General features: G+C 42.7%; 1 protein-coding gene across 2 annotated transcripts in view; it reads right to left on the minus strand.

The window, feature by feature from the left end:
• POP4 (POP4 ribonuclease P/MRP subunit) overlaps window positions 1-20,019 on the minus strand; it is a 180,503-nt gene that overhangs the window by 66,050 nt on the left and 94,434 nt on the right. For both annotated transcript variants that reach the window (XM_078668288.1, XM_078668289.1), the window contains exon 5: window positions 2,456-2,533. In XM_078668288.1, the coding sequence (XP_078524414.1) occupies window positions 2,456-2,533 (78 nt within the window). The remainder of the gene's footprint in view (window positions 1-2,455; window positions 2,534-20,019) is intronic.

A 20,019-nucleotide genomic window follows, 5' to 3' on the forward strand; every position in this document is an offset into this window, starting at 1 on the left:
CCATTTGGTGTCTGCAGCCTGTCCCCTGGGCAAACTCACAAAAAGACACTATTGTGGCAACAGACAAGCTGGAGCCAGGGCTGGGGGGCAGAACATTCAAAGAACCTCTAAGGGTGGAAACCTCCAGAAGCTTTTCCTACTTAAAAGTGGGTAGCAAGTATAAATATTGGACCCTCAAACCCAACTCTTTAGTTCACCTGTGGAAGACTCAGATGGACTGCTGTGCTGCTCTGCAAGAAGGACTACTACTGTGCTGTCTGAGTAAGAAGAACTGTACCTGCACCCTGAACCTAGGACTACCAGAGTTACTCTAAGGGCTAGATGGCTGGCCTCCTGATCAGAGCATCTTTGACAGAACAGGCTCCAACCACCTTGGACACAGTGTTTGGACTTTCTGTGCTCTGAACCTTGCCCTACAAATGGTACCACCTAGATCGGACCCTTGGAGGAGGGCATGAAGGTGCACTGCGAGCCCAGCTGTGGTCCGGTAGGCAGAACAAATGTAGTGCAATGCATCTCCTCGCAGCCACAATGGAACAGCTGCAGCCCGATGGATTCCCGATGCTGGGTCATGCATCACAGCCTGCGGTCTCCTCGGAACCACCACTGTGTGACACATTCTCAATGCAGGCCTTCACATTGCAAGCCCCAAGTCAACGCATCCTCGGTGATGCATGGATCTGCATCAAAGCCCCGCAGCTTCTTCAGAACCACCGGTGCACGATGCATCTTTGACGCAGGACTTTGCACTGTAAGGCCCAAGTCGTTAGCATCCTTGACGACGACCCAAGCTCTGCAATGCAGTCTCCTCGGAGCCAATGCTACTCACACATCCCCTACGTGGGATCTTGCAACACTCCGCAAACCAGGATTTAAGGTACTTTGTTCAGTATGCCTAACATGGTCCCCTGTATCAAGCTCCATCACGGTTGGCCTGAGCTTGTGACTTTGTCCTGGTCTGGTGCGACCAGATAATCACAGTTGGCACATTTTGCTTCTGGACACTATTTTCACTTGAATCTTTTAAATTTCATAATCTCTGGTTCCACGGATTGGATTTTTGTTGTTTTGATCTCAAATAATTTATTGCACTGGTTAATTTAGGGTTTGCTTGTGTTTCCCACCGACAGATTGTTGCTGCTGCTCGAATAGGGTTTCACCCCCCCCAACCAGTAACCCAATTTCCACCAGTACCAAAGAGCAAAGAAGGTCTATCTGGCAACCCACAGATGACATACAGAGGTAAGCTCTATTGATATTAATCCTAATGTGTCTATTTCTGACAGTGCAGTCTTAAGAGGTGTTTTTGAATTACATGGTGGCTCTTATGCATGAAGCATGCTGTATACAAATTTCTTATAATAGGGGGAAAATATTACCTGAAAGTTTATTTTTATAATTTTTTTTATTAACTTCGCTCATAACCATATAATTCAGAAATCAAATATGCATGTACATCATTAAGTTGCTTCGTCGCATTAATGTCTCTTAGAAGAGGTTTAAAATGGATCACCTCCTGGGATCCAGGGGAAACAGAGTCAATAAGTTACTTCATCATGAACCGCATTTAAACATTTATTGGGATCCAGTTTACTTTCCCTATTAAATGAGGCTAAAGCGCTGGTTCCGCATCCCCCACATTCACTCTGTATTTGCTCCATGGTGCCCGTATTTTTTTCCACTTCTTGATACACCCCCTACTTTTATATACAATCTCCTCAGCTCGTTGGCACCTGCCTAAGGGACCTATTATGATGGCGGCAATCTGCCCGCCATCTGTACCTGATTTACCCCTGCCATATAAGTATGGCGGGGGTAAGGCGGCGAACGGAAAGACCGCCGCTGCTTTTCTGGCCGGCTGTCGTGCGGATCTGGGGCATAATATGTTGCATGCCAAGCAGGCACCACCATCCATAATATGATGTGCAAATTTAAAGGCCTTTCCAAGGCAGCGATGCCGACATGGAAAGGCCGGCAGAAATTGCTTTGGGGGCCCGTTACGGGCCTGCGGGGGCTGCACTTGGGAGGTACCTATGGTACCCCCTACATTGCCATACACAAGGTGACAGGCACCGAGTGGTGCCTGTCACATTGTGCATGGCAATGCAAACCATGCACTTTTAACATTGCGGACGGAGCTGCACCCAGCAGCACCGTCCGCAATGTTAAAGGCCAGAATGTGCGCACAAGTGTGGCGGGCGCTTCCTAATTGGCCTCGTGGGACCGCCACACCTCTGGCGTTTTGGTCCCATTTTCCACTACGATGCCGCCCGCCATCGTAATGGGGCCCCAAGTCTCTTTCCCATTCCTTCAAAGACAGTGGTTGGAGCGCCCCATTACCTGTGTGGTTTGACCATTTAGGATGAGTTTGGTGACAATCATAAAATTAACCGTTCCTTGTAGTTATAGGCAAAAACATGAATAAAGAAATAGACACAAAATTTTCATAACTTACGTGTCTCGTCTGATCCCATTACACAGGTCCCGGATGTACTGCTTCCACAGTTCATGTAATGGTAGAAATAGTTCATATCTGTTAAAAAAAAAAAATATTCTATTCACCCAAAAATATAAAACTGCTCTTTCAATATGGATTAAGGTTCCCCATTGCAGGTAGTTACAGGGCTATTTCGCAAATGCAATTAAAATTCTGCAAGACAAGTTAATTAAGGGCTAATTTCTCCGATTCATGGTGGTAAAATAATTAGGCACCCAACATATATGTGAGGCACATACTCATCCTGGAAAAAAAGATTTAATTAAAAAAATATAGAATATAAAATGGAAATAAAGTATCTGCTTGATAATAAAATCAAACAAACTGATTTATAATTAACAAAAAATGTTATTAACATCAATATACAAATATAAAAAAAAATGAAAAAAATGAAAATTACCACAAACAACATAATGAGCAAAAACATTCAGGGTTCAAAATGCTTCCAAATCTACTAATTGACCCGAAGTATATACTTTCAAGAACTTGAACGTTTGACATTTTTTTTAACCCTATCTCTAAACACAATGGGTTTTTAAGGGATTTCCAGCAGTTATATTGGATCTTGCAATGGTCACTGCAATACAGATTTGATTGATTTGGACATTTGATAAATCACCATAGTTCGGAAACAGCCTAGTTCAGAAATCTGTAGCTAGACTAACAGTAATACCAATTTTCACCAACTGTGACATTGCTTTAAAAAATGTAACACAATAACCTAAGACATGAGGAATGAACAAGAAACCAATCTTAAGCAGTAAGGCAGGTGTTAGATAAAGAATCCATTTGCTTAAAAAAATGTACAGAGCGAGAATGGGTGAATCTTAAAATGGAAAAATTCCACTTATATGTACATTTCCATAATTTCTCTGTTAAAACAGTTTGTCTTGTTCACCATTTGGCTGCAATGTTTTCAAAAGTGTAGGCATAAGAAAGTTGGTGCAACAATTTTGCCCAAGATCCAAATTCCTTTAATTCTGGGTGTATATAAAGTCTTGGATGTTGGCTAAAATGTCTAATTTGTTGAGCAGAGCCTTGTAAAAAGCTCCTATATAGTGTACAAATGGCATACAGAACAATTTATTATGTGCTTTCACTTGCTCTGTAAACCATTATACCGATATCCAGGCTTTTGCCACTTGAACATCTGATATAGGAAAAAAACATCATCTTGTCAACCCCTCTTTTCTTAGGAGGTCAAAAAAAAATGGGAGAGCAATCTATTAGCCTGGTATGGGTGTAAATAAAAGGGATTTTAAAATTCCTACATAATTGCAATTTCTCTTTTTAACAAAAACATCAAAAGTGTCTTGTATCTAATTTGCTTTTGTTATTTGGGAGTTCTTAACATGCAAGAGATGTCTTTCGAAGGCGAGCACGACGGTCGCAGACTTCTCAGTTTTGACAACAAATGCTTTGATGGCGAGGGTAGGGCTGACGCGGCTGGAAACCCTTTTGATCTTGTTGACGGTGGCGGTGTTGAGAATGAGTTTTTGGGGATTTAGATCTCCTCTTAGAGTCTTTATCCGTTGAGTGCCTTTTTGTCAGAAGGATGAAGAGAGAGAGACCTATCCAATCTTCTCCTTTTTCTCCTCTCTTTGCTTTCAAATCCTCCATCCATCCACGGTCTGATGCCTTCTCTCTCTTAAAGTGTCCTTTTTGACATTATACTTCAAATGTCATAATCTTTCACAAAGTGCTGAGTTGATAGGCACACCACACAAACCTTGTGGGCATCAGAGGAGGCCACTTCCTTTAGAGAACTGGCATTTTTTAAAGAATTTTCCTCAGAAAAACCTGTAAATGTATTTCCCTTGACAGAAAATGTGATAAGATGACAAAGAAAAAGCTTTGAAAAGCACTAAGAGTACTTTAAGTTAGTAATAAAGGTGAAACAAAAACCCTAGAGGTGTTCTGAGATCCTGTCAGAAGAAGTAGGAAAAAAGAACTGACTATCAGGCAAACTGCCACTGCAGGGCATTGTGGGATGTGGTCCCTCTGGGATTCTTAAAGGTACAGGTCACAATTTTACTTTCTAGTGTTAGTCTATCAGGCTTGCTTTTCCTTTGCACTAGGCTTTCTGACACAGTCTTCCTATGAAAAGTGTTGTAAGCGTTGCCATTCCTGCCTCCTGCAGGCTCCAGAAAAATACATCGCTGACAGTCTACACTACAAATAAATGGAAACTATCTTTCAGTGATAAACACTATACAGATCTTTTTCCTGGATATTCTACATATATGGAGTAAGGTGTTCCGGGGTCTGCGCATGCAGCACAGAATTATTCAAGGTTTATTACTAACAATGAAGAACCTACGATGCAGAAGGTATGGTTATGTTGGTGTATGGAAAGGGATTTGAATCCTGTGGAGGCGGATGATGTAGAAGTGGCAAGTTTCCTAGTAGGTTCATTTGATAAAGGCATATTATATAGGACAGTGAATTGTTACGGGTCAGCAGTGGCAGCTGGTTATTCACCCAAGCAGGGTTTATCAGTTGGTAGAAGTCAGTTAGTAAACAGAGTGATGAAAGGGAAAGCTTTAGGACAGACAGGTGGGCATTGACCGGGGGGAAAACATGGCGGCCGGCTAGGAAGCGGGTCGCGGACGTTTGAGGAGTGGTGATGTCGGTTTGCGAGGAGTGGTCAGTTGTTTAGCGGATTAGCGGATTCCGAGGACGTCACATACCTGAAGGAGAGCGGAGACGCTGCGGGCATCACGGCGAGCTACCGGCTAATCTTGGAAGCCGTTTGTCGGCTGGATTCAGGGAATCAACAGCGGATGGCGGAGAGCTTGGCTCTGCAATCCGCCGAGAGTGAGGGGGCGGAGTCACGCCATTTGCCGGCCGGGAGCTGGGGGAGAGCGGCGCTAGGAGTAAGCAGAGGGCGAAGAGTGCTGGCAAAGATTGGAACACCGACTAGTGGCGGCAGGGGTCGAGGAGTGAAAACCCTTACGATCACCCCCCCGCAGCAGTGTAGCAGTATCCAGACTGAAGGAGCCAATCTCGGCAAGGAGCAAGTAAGCAAGGGGGTGAAAGAGCGCGGAAAAATAACAAGATATCAGCTGAGGAGCAATAGACCAGAGAGACAGGGTAGTCAGTTGGAAGCGAATAATCTTGACAATATACAAGGGGGTTCATCCTCTATTTCAGTAGAGTGTAAGAAGGGTGATAAAAATGAGGGGATAAAAGGAGAAACATTTTCTAAACCTACTTTTTCTCCCTCAAAGAAAGAGAGAAAAAAGAGACAAAAAAAAGAAAAGGCTGGATTTAAGACCCAAATAAATCCCTCACTCAGCTCATACTTTAAGCCTGTCCCTAAAGTTTTGGTTTTGAAACCTGGTTCTACTTCCCACCTCCATCTTAGGGCTGAAGAGGTAGTAGAGCAAGCCGAACAGGATTGGTCAACCCTCTTAACGCCTAACCCCTTTCAGGTTCTGGACACAGAAATGGAGGCAGAAAATGCTGTTAGCCTTGACGCAGACCTAGCAGAGCCATCTATCAATCAGATATTCCAATCTAACACATCAGATTTACTAGCGGAAAGTTCAACTGTGGTCTCTACTGAATTGGGAGAGAATGTGGGAGAGGATATATTTACAAGGAGAGATGAAACTTTAGTTAAAGGGGAAAAAACTTCCTCAGAAGAAACTAGTCCTACACAGCATGAGAAATATGCTTCAGTAGATCTGTCTGTTATGGAGCTGTTAAGGAAACTGGAGCAAGATATTCATCTAGGTTTTGAAGCCTCTAAAAAGAATCAAGAGCGTATAAGTGCTGTGGTGTTGGGTTCAAATCAGGCCTACATACTTTGTTAAACTCTCGAACGCTTTAGTATAGAAGTTGGCACGGACACTGGAAAAGGTAAAAGACAAGTTTATTAAGACCCCATGGGGTGGTGATACATTCCCACAGCACCCTTCGGTAATGTAAGAAGTAGCACACCGAACATCGATGCGCGACCCCTTTTATACAGTTTAATAGCAATAAAAAGATAGGCGGGTACAAGTTACACATTTTAGGTACATATAAGGTCATTTTTGGAACACAGCCAACATGTGGGAGGAGTTTCAACAGCACTGGTCAGTTAGTGTGAACATTCCTAAAGAGTGACCAATTGGTGCGTAATGCGCATGTGCGCTTGACCAGTACTAAAAATAGCCTGTTGCCGAGCAGACTAGTGACCATGGGTATCGAGAAAGGACGAAAGGGCACACTGACCACGAGGCAGCGTGTTTCATAGGAAACGGAAGTCAGAGGGATTCAAAATGGCCCCCGTTCGTTTTGGTCAAGTTAACAGAAAAGACCGTGTAGTTGTGCTAAACGCTAACTCAGGAGCTGCCAAAACACGACAGACGGCCCTTTTAGCGTTTAGCAAAAGCTACCTCATAGTGGACGTAGTCAGAATGTTCATCCTCAATGTTAATAGCCATTATTTTCAATACTTCATCATTGATCAGTTGCTCTTGCTTAACAAAAGCTCGTTTGGACGGAATACAGGCTGTGATACATACAGAACATAATGTAGGGCCACATTGAATACATAGACAAAGAAAAAATAGTACTCCAATAAAAACACAGAGAATCGTTAATAATTTCCAACCCCAAGTACTAAGCAGGGTCCAGAACCAACCAGAAAAGGTCCATGTTCCATTTTCTGGGTGGATCTCAGCAGCTATTTTATGTAATTTTGTAATCGAATCATATACAGAAGGTGAGTTATCTGGTACGTAAACGCAACAACTACTTCCGATGACGCGGCATGCTCCACCTCTATCAGCTAATATCACATCTAGAACCATTCGATTCTGGAGCGCCACAATTCTGGTAATTTGCAATTCCTCAGTAATATTCCCTAAAGCGGAGGCAGTTTCATTAGCGACGGCTTCCACCACACGTGTAAGCCGCCTTATCTTCCTGCTATTCAGTGCAGCTCCTACGAATGAAAATAACCCCAAATTGAAATCTACATATTGTTGTAATGTGGTATCAGTCTGGTCTATTTCATCAAAATCTATTGTTCGCTTGACCCTGTTCAGTATGAAATCATGGTACAGAACGTAATCATTGTGGTACATGGGAGGAGCAATAAATACAGGTGGTAATACAAAAGCTATATAACACGTTCCTAACCAACCCAATGGTAGACGATGGTATCCCTTATTTCCACAAATGAAATATGTGTTACGTGAAGCTACAAATGCAATTCCAGTTGGTGTATCAAAGGTAAGTGTAATATTACATTCACTGCGGCCTACAGGGATTGTACCTTTATTTCTAATACACAAATCTGCTTTTGTATCAATGACTGTTATCATATGCGAGCTCGTCACATTTATAAGTCTTTGATTCGTATATACACGAGGTGTAGAAACATTGTCCGGACGGTACTCTTCCCATTCAAATTTAGTTCCTTCAGCATGTGGATAGCCGTCTTTGTCGTTATAACATATTTTATTCAACCGAAAAAGTAGTCCACCTTTCGTTGGCCATCGCAGAGTAAAAAGAAGAGTGTACCAAGCATGACAAGAACCATTATGAGAAAACGGGAGAGGAATGAGTGGTGTTCCTCCTTTCTTCTGATGTCCGGGCAACATCCCACATACCCAACAATTGGACGTGTTGGTCATGTTATGAGTATGATGCAGAATCTTAATAAAGCTGTTATTCAAATAAGTCTGCCTATGTCTTTCTTCGTGAAAAGGCAGAGTGAAATGAAAATGTTCAGACGGACTTGGAGTGGTGGGCAGTAAATGTTCTCGTACAGGAAACAACAGTTCTATAGTCCAGGCTAATACTGCGATCACCACTACGGTCAAGACAAACAAAACAGCACCAAGAATTCTCCCTTTTTGTGTCGAAGGAGATGCCATAGTTCACAAGACAATACTCTTCACAAGCAACACTAAGCGAGAAAAAATAAAACGATGGTTCTGAACCGAGGCTGCCGTTGATTTGTTCTCCGGGATTCAAGACGGGTGTCGCTACACTGGGCAGAACTGATCCCCCCCCCTTGATATTCCCGGCTTCCGTTTCACAAACCTCAGAGCGGTTACCAACCAGTTTCAAAAACACAAAAGGAATCTTATTTCCTGGGGCGTAGATTGTACTTCACTTTATCAGAAACAACGTGGTCCGGGAAGGCTCCCTCCAATTCATCAGGCGTGACAGCTGGGCTCTTTTCTGTATCCAAAATCTTTCTGTAGTCGGATAGCACCACAGGGCTCACCAGATCCGGAGAGACACGTCGGCAATGCGTTGAATGTATCCACCGCTTCTTGTTGGTGACTCTGACAGCAGTTCGCGTAGCCAGCAGCACTTGCTCAGGGCCATGCCATCTCGGTTCCAAACTGCTGGATCGCTCAAATACTTTGACCATCACGTGGTCTCCAGGGCGGAGATCGTGAGCCTCACCAGTGGAGTTATCAGGGAGCGCCTCTCGAACCTGTTGATGAATAGAAAGCAAATCATTTGTCAATCGTGCCAGATAATCGTTCATCATTATACAAGGCATATCATGTATCAAACGAGGTTTTGGAACTCCCCAAATATTCATAGGCCTTCCAAACACCACTTCGTAGGGTGTGAGGCCAGATCGAGAATGTGGCACTGATCGAATGGACAGCAATGCCAGAGGCAAAGCGTCCGGCCATTTCAGAGATGTAGATGCCACTATCTTTGCTAACTTCAGCTTCAGAGTTGCATTGTATCGTTCTACTAAACCTGCTGATTGCGGATGAAAGACAGCATGGAATCGTTGTTTGATTCCCAATCCTTTCAGGACATATTCCACTACTTTCCCAATGAAATGAGGGCCATTATCACTCCACATAAGTTTACAAACTCCGTAGCGCGGGAAGTATTCCTTCAGTAACACCGTAGCTGTTGTCAATGCTGTATTGTCTTTCGTAGGGTAAGCCTCAATCCATTTGCTGAAGGCACACACCACTACTAGGACATACTTGAGATTATTACATCGCTCCAGCTGGATGTAATCCATTTGTAGTACTTCGAATGGTGCAGTAGGTGGAACAAACCCACCTTTAGGAGTATGAGTCCCTTGTCCAGGATTGTGCTGCAAGCATATCAGACAGGTCTGCACTACTCTCTTAGCCGTGCTAGCAATGTCAGCATTTTCCCAAACTCGTGTAAGCAATTTAGTAATTGCGAGAGCTCCAATGTGTGCCAGCCCGTGTGTCATTTGCACCATTGTTTGTAAATAGGCCATGGGTAGTTTCCATCTCTCCATATCTTTACTACGCCAGCAACCCTCATCATCTAATACTCCTTCAGTGGCCCATTTCACAAGTTCTGCCTCTGATGCTGACTTCTGTATATCTAGTATTTCTTCTCTAGCATCATGCCACCGCTCAGCTTGTGACTTCACCACATACATGGGAAAATTATTTTGCAGCATAGCGGTCTCTCTCGCAATGCGGTCTGCGAAAGCATTGCCTTGCCCTATTTTGTCCGTCACCTTTTTGTGTGCACTGCACTTGACTATTGCAACTTTCTCTGGGCATAACAGTGCATTAAGGAGATCGCGTACCAATTCTCCATGCATGATGTGTACTCCGTGTGAAGTCAGGAATCCTCGTTCCTTCCAAAGTAGGCCAAAATCATGCACTACTCCAAAAGCGTAACGACTATCCGTGTAAATGTTCACACATAGTCCAGCACTTAACTCACATGCCTTCGTTAAGGCTATCAACTCAGCCGCTTGAGCCGATTTTTGGGGTATCCGTGCTGCTTCTACCACGGTCTTAAGTGTCGTGATCGCATAAGCTGCGGAAGTCGTACCATCTGGTAACCTCACGCACGATCCATCAACCCACAGTTCCCCATCTACATCTGGAAATGGCGTATCCTGTAAATCGATACGACCCTTTGTTTGTTCCTCAGTCAGAAAAACACAATCATGTTGTTCTTCCTTCTGGGTCTCAGCAACAGGATCCGGCAGTAAAGTAGCAGGATTCAGTGTCGCACATCGCTTTAGTGTGATGTGCGGCGCCAACAACGTTAGCTCATATCCTGTCAAACGGGCACTGGTTAGATGCTGCGGTTTTGTTTGATTCAGTAACGCATCTACCGCATGGGGAACTAGCACCAACAATTTGTGTGACAAAACTATTCCCTCACTTTGTCGTATCGCAACTGCTGTTGCTGCAACTGCTCGAAAACATCCAGGCAACCCTCGAGCCACAGGGTCGAGTACCGCCGAGAAGTATGCACAAGGCCTCTGTTTGTCTCCGTGTGTCTGCACTAACACTGACAATGCACACCCATCCTTCTCGTGTACATATAATGTAAAAATCTTCGTGTAATCAGGTGTACCTAACACTGGTGCAGAACAAAGAGCTTGTCTCAATTGTTCAAAAGCGTTCTGACATTCATCCGTCCATTCAATGGGAATCGGTATATCTTTAGACAACAATGCTAACAATGGTTTAACAATATGCGAAAAACCCAATATCCATTGCCTACAAAAAGACGTCAAACCTATAAAGGCGCGAATATCCTTCTGAGTGCGAGGGACTGGAGTATCTAGGATTGCTTGAATTCGATCTGGTGTCAATGCACGGCCCTCCTTAGACAAAAGATGACCGAGGTAGGTCACCTTTGGTCTACAATATTGTAGCTTTTTCTTCGAAACTTTATGATTATGTTTAGCCAGGAAGGAAAGCAAGGAAAAGGTACTCTTCTCACATTGTTCTGGCGTGTCTGCAGCAAGTAAGATATCGTCTACATATTGAATGAGAACCACTCCCTCTTGTAAGTCAAAGGAATCAAGCTGTCTTTTTAATGCCTGACTATAAATGCTAGGACTTTCAGTATAGCCTTGAGGAACTCGACAGAATCTGTACGATTTATTATTTAATGTAAAGCCGAATAGATATCGACTGTCAGGATGTACAGGGATCGAAAAGAAGGCGTTCTTCAAATCGATGACTGTAAAAGTAGTTGCCGTCGATGGAACCAACGTAAGCAACGTGGTGATGTCAGACACCACCGGGTACTGAGGCACTACTATCTTGTTTATTTCCCTCAAATCAATAATGAAACGGTAAACCTTAGCATCTGTATCTCTTTTAAGGATCGGTAAAATTGGGCTATTGCAAACATTGTAGGGGACTTCCTCAACTACTCCTGCCAAAATAAAATCATTCACAATGTGCATCAAAGCAAGTTCTCCTTCTCTGGAAATCTTATACTGTGGGACACGTGGTAGAGACACTCCCTCCTTTACAGTAATACGTACTGGAGGGATTAACATCTGCCCCACATCCGTGTCAGAAGTGGCCCACAACGTTTTTGGTAAGGAGGCCAATACTTCAGATTCATGGAGAAAACACACTCGCTCAAAGTCTGGGTAATTCTCATTCAACACAACTCGCACTCCTTCTGGGGCACAGCGAATAGTAGCTCGAAAGTGTTTTAACATATCGAGTCCAATAATATTATCTGGTGTATTTGGAGACAACAAAAAGGGACAAGGGGCAGCAAATTTATCAACATGAAATGCAACTGGTTGAGACAATGGGCTAGAAGTAGGTGTTCCATCGAACCCTATTGCTGTAATTACCTCGCCAGACAGGGGAGCCCTTGGAACCAAGTATTTGGACAAAGCGCTACGAGTAGCTCCTGTATCGACCAGAAATTGATCAGTAGAACCCAGAACATGTGCTTCTATGTATGGACCCCTCTGATCAACTGGTACCTCAACCGATTCCACACCCCATCCTACGCAATCCTATGCGTAATGCTCATCCCGTGGTTCAGCAGGACCACCCTCATTTATCTGATATTGATTGCGATTATCAAACGTATTATAATCTGACTGACCACGACCCCTTGCTCCATATCCTCCACGATCATTCGTGCCATAACCTCCTCTTGACCCTCCATAATAATTCCTAGATCTCCCACTTCCTCGTCCCCTCAAATTACGCTGCTCTCGAAACACCGGACAGTCTGCAATCCAATGCCCAAACTGTTTGCAGTATGCACATTGATTCACAGAAATGTCAGAACGAGGGGGAGGAGCATTACTGTATGATCCTCGCCCTCCTCTACTGTTTCCTCTCGTAGCCTGAACCTGAGCTAACATTACCTTCGTCTTCAAATCCTTCGCCTTCTTGTCACTACTTTCTTTCGCCTCTAATTCCTGTCTTTCATAATATTGAGCCATAGTCAATAAAGAAGCAGGGGTTGCTGTGGTCCATGAACTTTCACTCGCTTTTAATCGTTTCGCAATCTCCGGTAGGAGATTAGCTACATACTTATCAACGAATAGATGCCTGCCAGTATCTTCTGTCAATAATTGACCACTGTAATCATGGAACGCTTCCTCGAAGCGAGAGAAAAAATCGGAAACTGATTCATCCGCTTTCTGCTTACAAGAGGCTAATATAGTCCAATCAATCTTTTTAGCGGGAGCAAGAGTCTTTAGTTTTGTTAGTATGGCCCCTGGAAGGTCTAATATTAATTGACACGGCTTACATGCTGGTTCTCTATCTAAATCAGCCTGAACAAGATCTTTCCAAGTGGCCCCGAGAGTCGTGAGGTCATCAAACCTACGAATTACTCTCCACATATCAGGGGGCAATATCAACCCGAAAAATAGATCAATATCAACTAACGTCATGATACATGAAGAAATTGCACTTTCAACATTTTCATAAAAAGCCGCAGGGTTTTTACGGGGATCAGGTAAAGCGTTCTTAAGCGCCATGACATCTGCTCTATTCCAAGGCGTATAAACCCAATTATATACAAAATACCCTTTCGCGTCTTTGGATCTTTTATCATCATCTGTGCCATCCCCTTTATGAGGGACATATAACGGCGCAGCTTCTCGCATAGGTCTAACATTAATCGCAGCGATCTTATCTGTTTCAAAAATAGGGCATTCTTTGGATATCCCCGTCGCTCCGGACGTAGACGAATTCTTCGACTTTTCCAACTCCCGTAGTCGTGTCGCCTCATTACGCAGTTCAATCAAACGCTTGAAGAAGTCGTCCGCATCTGAAAGAACAAAAAGACCTTTACGAAAATACTCACGACCCTTGGATATCTCCTTTGGTTCTAACTCGAGAGAATATTTTCTATACCGCTCAACAACTTCATCTCCAAAATGATCTAAAAAATACAGTCGTTCCTTATCAGGCCACTGTTCCATTTGTTCAGTAACGTCAGAAACAGTAACAGTATTAATATTTAGTTTTCGTGCAAATGAACGTAATTCCGCAGCTCGTTCCGCATGTAACCTGGTACGCTGTGTTCGATCACTATCCTCGTCTGATTCCTCGCTCGGAGCCGTTGGTGCGACGTACGGGGGCGGACAACGATCTAGTAATGAAAAATCATCCGTTTCATTAGTAAGGACTGGATAGAGAGGACGTCTGATAGGGAATTGACCATTAACCTGTAAATTGCGTTCTCGTCTCTCCCTCTCTTTCTTTTCCTGTAATTCCTTCTCCTGTAGCTGTAAAGCTTTGTCATGTGTAGCCTTCCGCTGCACTTTCTCCGCCAAGGCTTCCTCACGCTTCGCTCGTTCACGCACCTCTTTCTCCCACATGCGCACACAATCAAACATATCTTGTCTAGACCTTCGCTGAAACAAACACTGCTCTACATATTGTACCTTTCGAAGGTCAAACGACCCATATAGTGGCCACTGTAATTCATGATCAGTTTTAGTATACTTATGCCATAATGTACTATACATTATAGGTGGAATACCGAATTTGACATACATTTCACGATTTGGAGTCCCCTCTGGGGGAGCCGGCTGTTTTTCACTTAATCGATAATTGGTACCATTTTCAGAACAGCACATCCTACGGAGTGTGCTAAAAACAGGCATGTTTCAAAAAGTACCATGAAAGCACGATACTACAAAAATGACACCTAACGCGGTGTACCGTTCAAATCAAATAAATCAGAGAAATATCCCTACATGCCTGCCTATGTGAGGTGCACTTCACATATTCAAATTCAAATTCAAAGATTCAAAACGTTAGCTAACAAATTCAAATTCAAATTCAAAGTTTCAAAAAGCCACAGTAAGTGTCAGTAGACTACCTCACCAATCAAAAGCTTACCGATTTTCTTTTCAAACGTCCAAAGTCCAACTGCCAAGTTCTGTGGTCAAATCAGCCAAAACGGCACATCACGACAATCCAAGATCAGAATCTCAGTCGAAGACCGGCGCCACCTGGAAGGTCAGATCGGAAGGACGGGAAAACACACCGTGGGTGCCGAGACTCGGGTCACTCAGTGGCAGCGTACGCGTCCATGGCGAGTTTCTTGACCTTCGTCACGACCTCTCCTTCGGGCATCCGAGTCGCCGATGAGTCCCTTCGTGGTCGCCAATTTGTGGTGTTGGGTTCAAATCAGGCCTACATACTTTGTTAAACTCTCGAACGCTTTAGTATAGAAGTTGGCACGGACACTGGAAAAGGTAAAAGACAAGTTTATTAAGACCCCATGGGGTGGTGATACATTCCCACAGCACCCTTCGGTAATGTAAGAAGTAGCACACCGAACATCGATGCGCGACCCCTTTTATACAGTTTAATAGCAATAAAAAGATAGGCGGGTACAAGTTACACATTTTAGGTACATATAAGGTCATTTTTGGAACACAGCCAACATGTGGGAGGAGTTTCAACAGCACTGGTCAGTTAGTGTGAACATTCCTAAAGAGTGACCAATTGGTGCGTAATGCGCATGTGCGCTTGACCAGTACTAAAAATAGCCTGTTGCCGAGCAGACTAGTGACCATGGGTATCGAGAAAGGACGAAAGGGCACACTGACCACGAGGCAGCGTGTTTCATAGGAAACGGAAGTCAGAGGGATTCAAAATGGCCCCCGTTCGTTTTGGTCAAGTTAACAGAAAAGACCGTGTAGTTGTGCTAAACGCTAACTCAGGAGCTGCCAAAACACGACAGTGCCACGTGCACTTTGTTAGAGGACAAGATCGATAAACTAACTATACGCGCAGGACAGATGGAATCTAAGATGAAAATGGTGCAGGGAAGAGTCTTGGATAACCGCAAAGAGATAGAGACATTATACTCTCAGGATAGAGAATTAGATGAAAGGGTAGAAAGATTGGAAAACATGCAAAGGCGCAACAACCTCAAAATTCTTAAACTTCCAGAAGGGAAAGAGGGGACAGATATAAAGACTTTTGTTGTGCAAATGCTAAAAAAAGAGCTATCACTAGATGAAACTGAGGAGATGTTGGCTCGAGACATTCAACGAGTACATCGCGACCCCTTTAGGTTGAATTCAGACCGGGTAAAGCCAAGAAAAATTCTGATCAACTTTGCAACATATTCACTGAAGGAGAAAATTTTGCAACTTGCTCTAAAGAAAAAGTCTATTTTGATAGATGGAGTATCAGTGGACATTAGGTCGGATCTATCTCCAGCTACAGCAAATAGGCAATGGGAGATGGGAAAACGTTTGACACCCTTAAGGGAGTTAGGAGCTACGGCCCAGTTAAAATTTCCCGCCTTCCTAAAAGTCATGTGGCATAACAAGATGTACACATTTCGCACAGTTGATGAAGTAGATGCCTTTCTGGATGTTACTCAAGTAGCATAGAAAGTAGCATAGAAATAGAAAACTGACCAAGGTATATGTTAAAAAAATAAATAAGTGACATCGCCACTGAGACGTCCACTGGCCTGGGCCATGGGAGTAATGGTTGGGTTTTCCAGGGAGGGAATTGAGAGTGAGGGTGAGGGGAGGGGAGGGAGAGGGTTCGGGGAAAAAAAAAATATTCCTCATGAGCTATCTTGCTGTGTTCTAATCAGAAGGGAAATCTGGGTATTACATGATAAGCATGATGAGTAGGCTTAATAAAAAGGAGCTAAGGTTCCTCACTTGGAATGTTAATGGGCTCCGAGTCAAATCAAGAAGATTACTAATTTTGAAATATTTAGAGGACTCGCCAGCACAGGTTATTATTTTGCAAGAAACACACTTAACACAAAGGGAATGTAAGGACATATTCACTACTCAAAAATGGATTGGAAATGCTATTTACACATCCCAAGACTTGGTTACGAAGGGAGTGGCTATTTTGATTAGAAGAGGATCTGATATGGTAGTTGAAAATAGTCTAGTAGACAGTAGAGGGAGATGGGTGATTTGCAAGCTACGATTGCCGGGTGAAACGCTAGTAGTAGTTGGCTATTATGGTCCAAATACAGACGATCCTACAATTTTAGAGAAAATTGAATTGGAGTTATTGGAATTCTCAGGTAAAATTGTTATGGCAGGAGATTTCAACACAGTATTAGATGGCAAGCTGGATAGAACTGGTAATTCTAGGGCAATAGTGAATAGTAAAATGACTGCTACGGTTAAGTCAGTGATGGTTCAGCTAGGGTTGTGTGATATTTGGCGACTTAAAGCAGCACAGCAGCTAGGATATACGTTCTATAATAAAAAATACAAACATAATTCAAGGATAGATTTTTTTCTGATAGACACTAGGTTGAAAGAGCGAGTTATCAATGTAGACCACATAGGGGCACATCTATCAGATCATTCTGCTGTCTGTTTAAACTTAAGTTTGGAACCAGAAGAGACGTGCCCGGTTTGGAGATTAGATCGCACAATTTTAGCTGATGCAGAAGTTTTAGAAAATCTTAAAGAAGAGATACAAATTTTTCAGGAGATAAATTTGGGATCAGCTAGAGAAGACATAGTGTGGGAAACATGCAAAGCATTCATGAGAGGTTGAATGGGAGCTCTTGGTGCAAAAAAACGCAGATTATATTACAGTCAAGTGTCTAATCTAGAAAAAGAGATTCGAGAGTCTGAACTCATTCGAATCTCTCAGGGATCTAATATCTTAGATGGCCCATGCGAGAGAAAACTCTTAGATTTAAAGGTTCAACTCACTGCAACACTTACCCAAAGAGTTAAAGAGAGATGGGAAGCTAGTCAGTTGGCACACTTTTCATACGGAGAGGGATGTGGTAAGCTACTAGCGTGGAAAGCCAAAAAAGATGTTACACGGAATCTAATTAAGGAGATTAAGAAACCAGGGTCAGATCAACTTATTACAGAAAATAAACAGATTGTAGAAGCTTTTCAGCAATACTTTGCAGATGTCTATACAGAGGACCTTTGTCCAGATAAGGTTGAGATTGAGTCCTGGTTGCCTCTAATACAACCGCTCGCAGATGAGGATATGTTGGAATTAAATAAGGAAATAACTCAAGAAGAGTTGATGAAAGTTATTAAGGAAGGGAAAAGAGGGAAAGCCCCTGGGCCAGACGGTCTACCTGTAGAAGTATACAAAGCTCTAGGAAATACGGTGGTCCCCACTTTGTGTCATCTGTATAATAAAATTTTTAGAGGGGAAGTGGCAATCCCAAGCTCATGGAATGAAGCAACTATTTTTTTAATACTTAAACCAGGGAAATCTCCAAAAAGTATGGATGCGTATAGGCCGATTTCACTTTTAAATTGTGATTACAAATTCTTTTCCAAAATCCTAGCTGATAGACTTGGTAAAATCATTCATAAATTGATTCATGAAGATCAAAGAGGTTTTATTAAGAAGAGATACTTAAAAGATCTTACTTTTTCATTGATAGGTATGATAGATGTAGCCTCTAAATATGAATACCCCTTGGCAGTGATTGCGTTAGATGCTGCCAAGGCTTTTGATCGAGTCAATTTTGTATATTTAAAAACTCTTTTGCACCATCTTAATTTAGGGGATAAGTTCACACAATCTATCTTTTCTTTGTACTGCGCACCAACATCAAGAGTACTTGTAAACGGAACCCGTACGCTTCCTATTAGAGTAATGCGGGGCACCCGACAAGGATGCCCCTTATCACCGCTACTCTTTAATATATATATAGAGCCTCTTGCATGCAAAATTAGAGCTTCAGTAGAGATACCCCCCTTTGTTGTGATGGATTGGTCCAAGAAACTTGGGTTATATGCGGACGATATTATTGTTTATTCTACTAATTTAGTGGGAACTTTGGAAAATGTAGTGAATACGACAAAGGAGTTTGGTAAGATTTCTGGATATCAGTTAAATCAAGATAAAACTGAAATAATGACTTGGAATCTTAACACTGAAGGTGTAAAAACAACGAAAGAAATGAGGTATCTGGGAGTTAGGATTACTCAGAAAATTGAGGATTTGGCAAAAACTAATTTTGATAGGGTGAAGAAAGAGGTTAGTGACACGTTAAAAGGCTGGATGAATCTACCCCTGTCAATATATGGAAGATCTAACCTTGTAAAGATGGTGATTGTACCTAAGATTACCTTTTTGTTTGAGACTATTCCGCTGGGCTTTAAAAAGGAATGGCTGGCGAAGTTACAAAGCATGATAACATCGTTTATCTGGGCGTCAAAGACTTCTCGAATCTCATGGAAGAAAATAAGGAGGAAAGTTGAAAAAGGAGGGTTGGCGGCCTCGGACATACGAATATATGCATGGGCTTTTTGTTTAAAAAACTGCAGGATGTTGTTGGGTACCCCTGCTAGTTCTCAGATCGGAGGACTTTTTGAGATAATGCTGAAGAGATCAGGTCATCATGAGTTTGGTTTTTTGTATAAGTTTGGAGACCCTAAGTTTTTTAAAAAGGTGAAACTCAAGATCTTGAGAGACTTGGCTGAGATATGGTATAAGATCAGGAAATTATCTAAGCTTTCGTATTTCAGCTATAGTGCTCCTATATGGGGTTCTCCTGGAGCCCCTTCTTGGACAAGAGATGTGCTTGCTTTAAATTTGAAAAAGGAACCTGATTTGCAAAGGTGGAAGGACTTGTTTCAAGACGGCAATTTAATTCCTTGGGGTACTTGCCAGCAAAAGTGGGGCCCAGTTTTTTCAAAATATAAATACTTACAGATCCAAAGCTGGGCAAGCCATTTGGAAGCAGAGATTGGAGTGGAAAATGAGTTTGAGTTAAAGTTGGAGACAGGGGCATTCGAGAAGGAAGTAGCTTTCTGGTATTGGCGAATACTAGATATGGAGGATGGAACATTTGATTTACCAGAGACACTGTGGAAGGAAAGCTTGCCAAGGATCGCGACAGAAGACCAATGGCAAGTAACTATGTGCATGCTATACAGAATTGTTAAACCGGCAAACCTAAGGCGAAATCTTTTGTTCACTATCCACAGGGCGTACTGGTCTCCGTATAGGCTCTCTAAATTTAAAGATGGAGGGATTGTTGGATGTCCAAAATGTCAAGCTCCAAATGTTGATGACCTACACATGTTTGTGTTTTGCCCAAATATCAAGAAATTCTGGTTTGACGTGAGTAATTCTCTCTCCAAATCTTTGAACCAACCTATTGAGGTAAGCCCTGAATTAATTATTACTGGGAGAATTGATTTACAAAATAGATTTTTGAATAATAATGTCAGACTTATTTTTTATGCTGTTGTTGGCACGTCGAGAGATATGTAAACTTTGGGTCTCACCACTTAGCCCCACTTTATTAGATTGGGTTTTAGCTATGAGGTA

This window comes from Lissotriton helveticus, chromosome 12 (genome assembly GCF_964261635.1).
Source record: "Lissotriton helveticus chromosome 12, aLisHel1.1, whole genome shotgun sequence".
Classification (NCBI taxonomy): domain Eukaryota; kingdom Metazoa; phylum Chordata; class Amphibia; order Caudata; family Salamandridae; genus Lissotriton; species Lissotriton helveticus.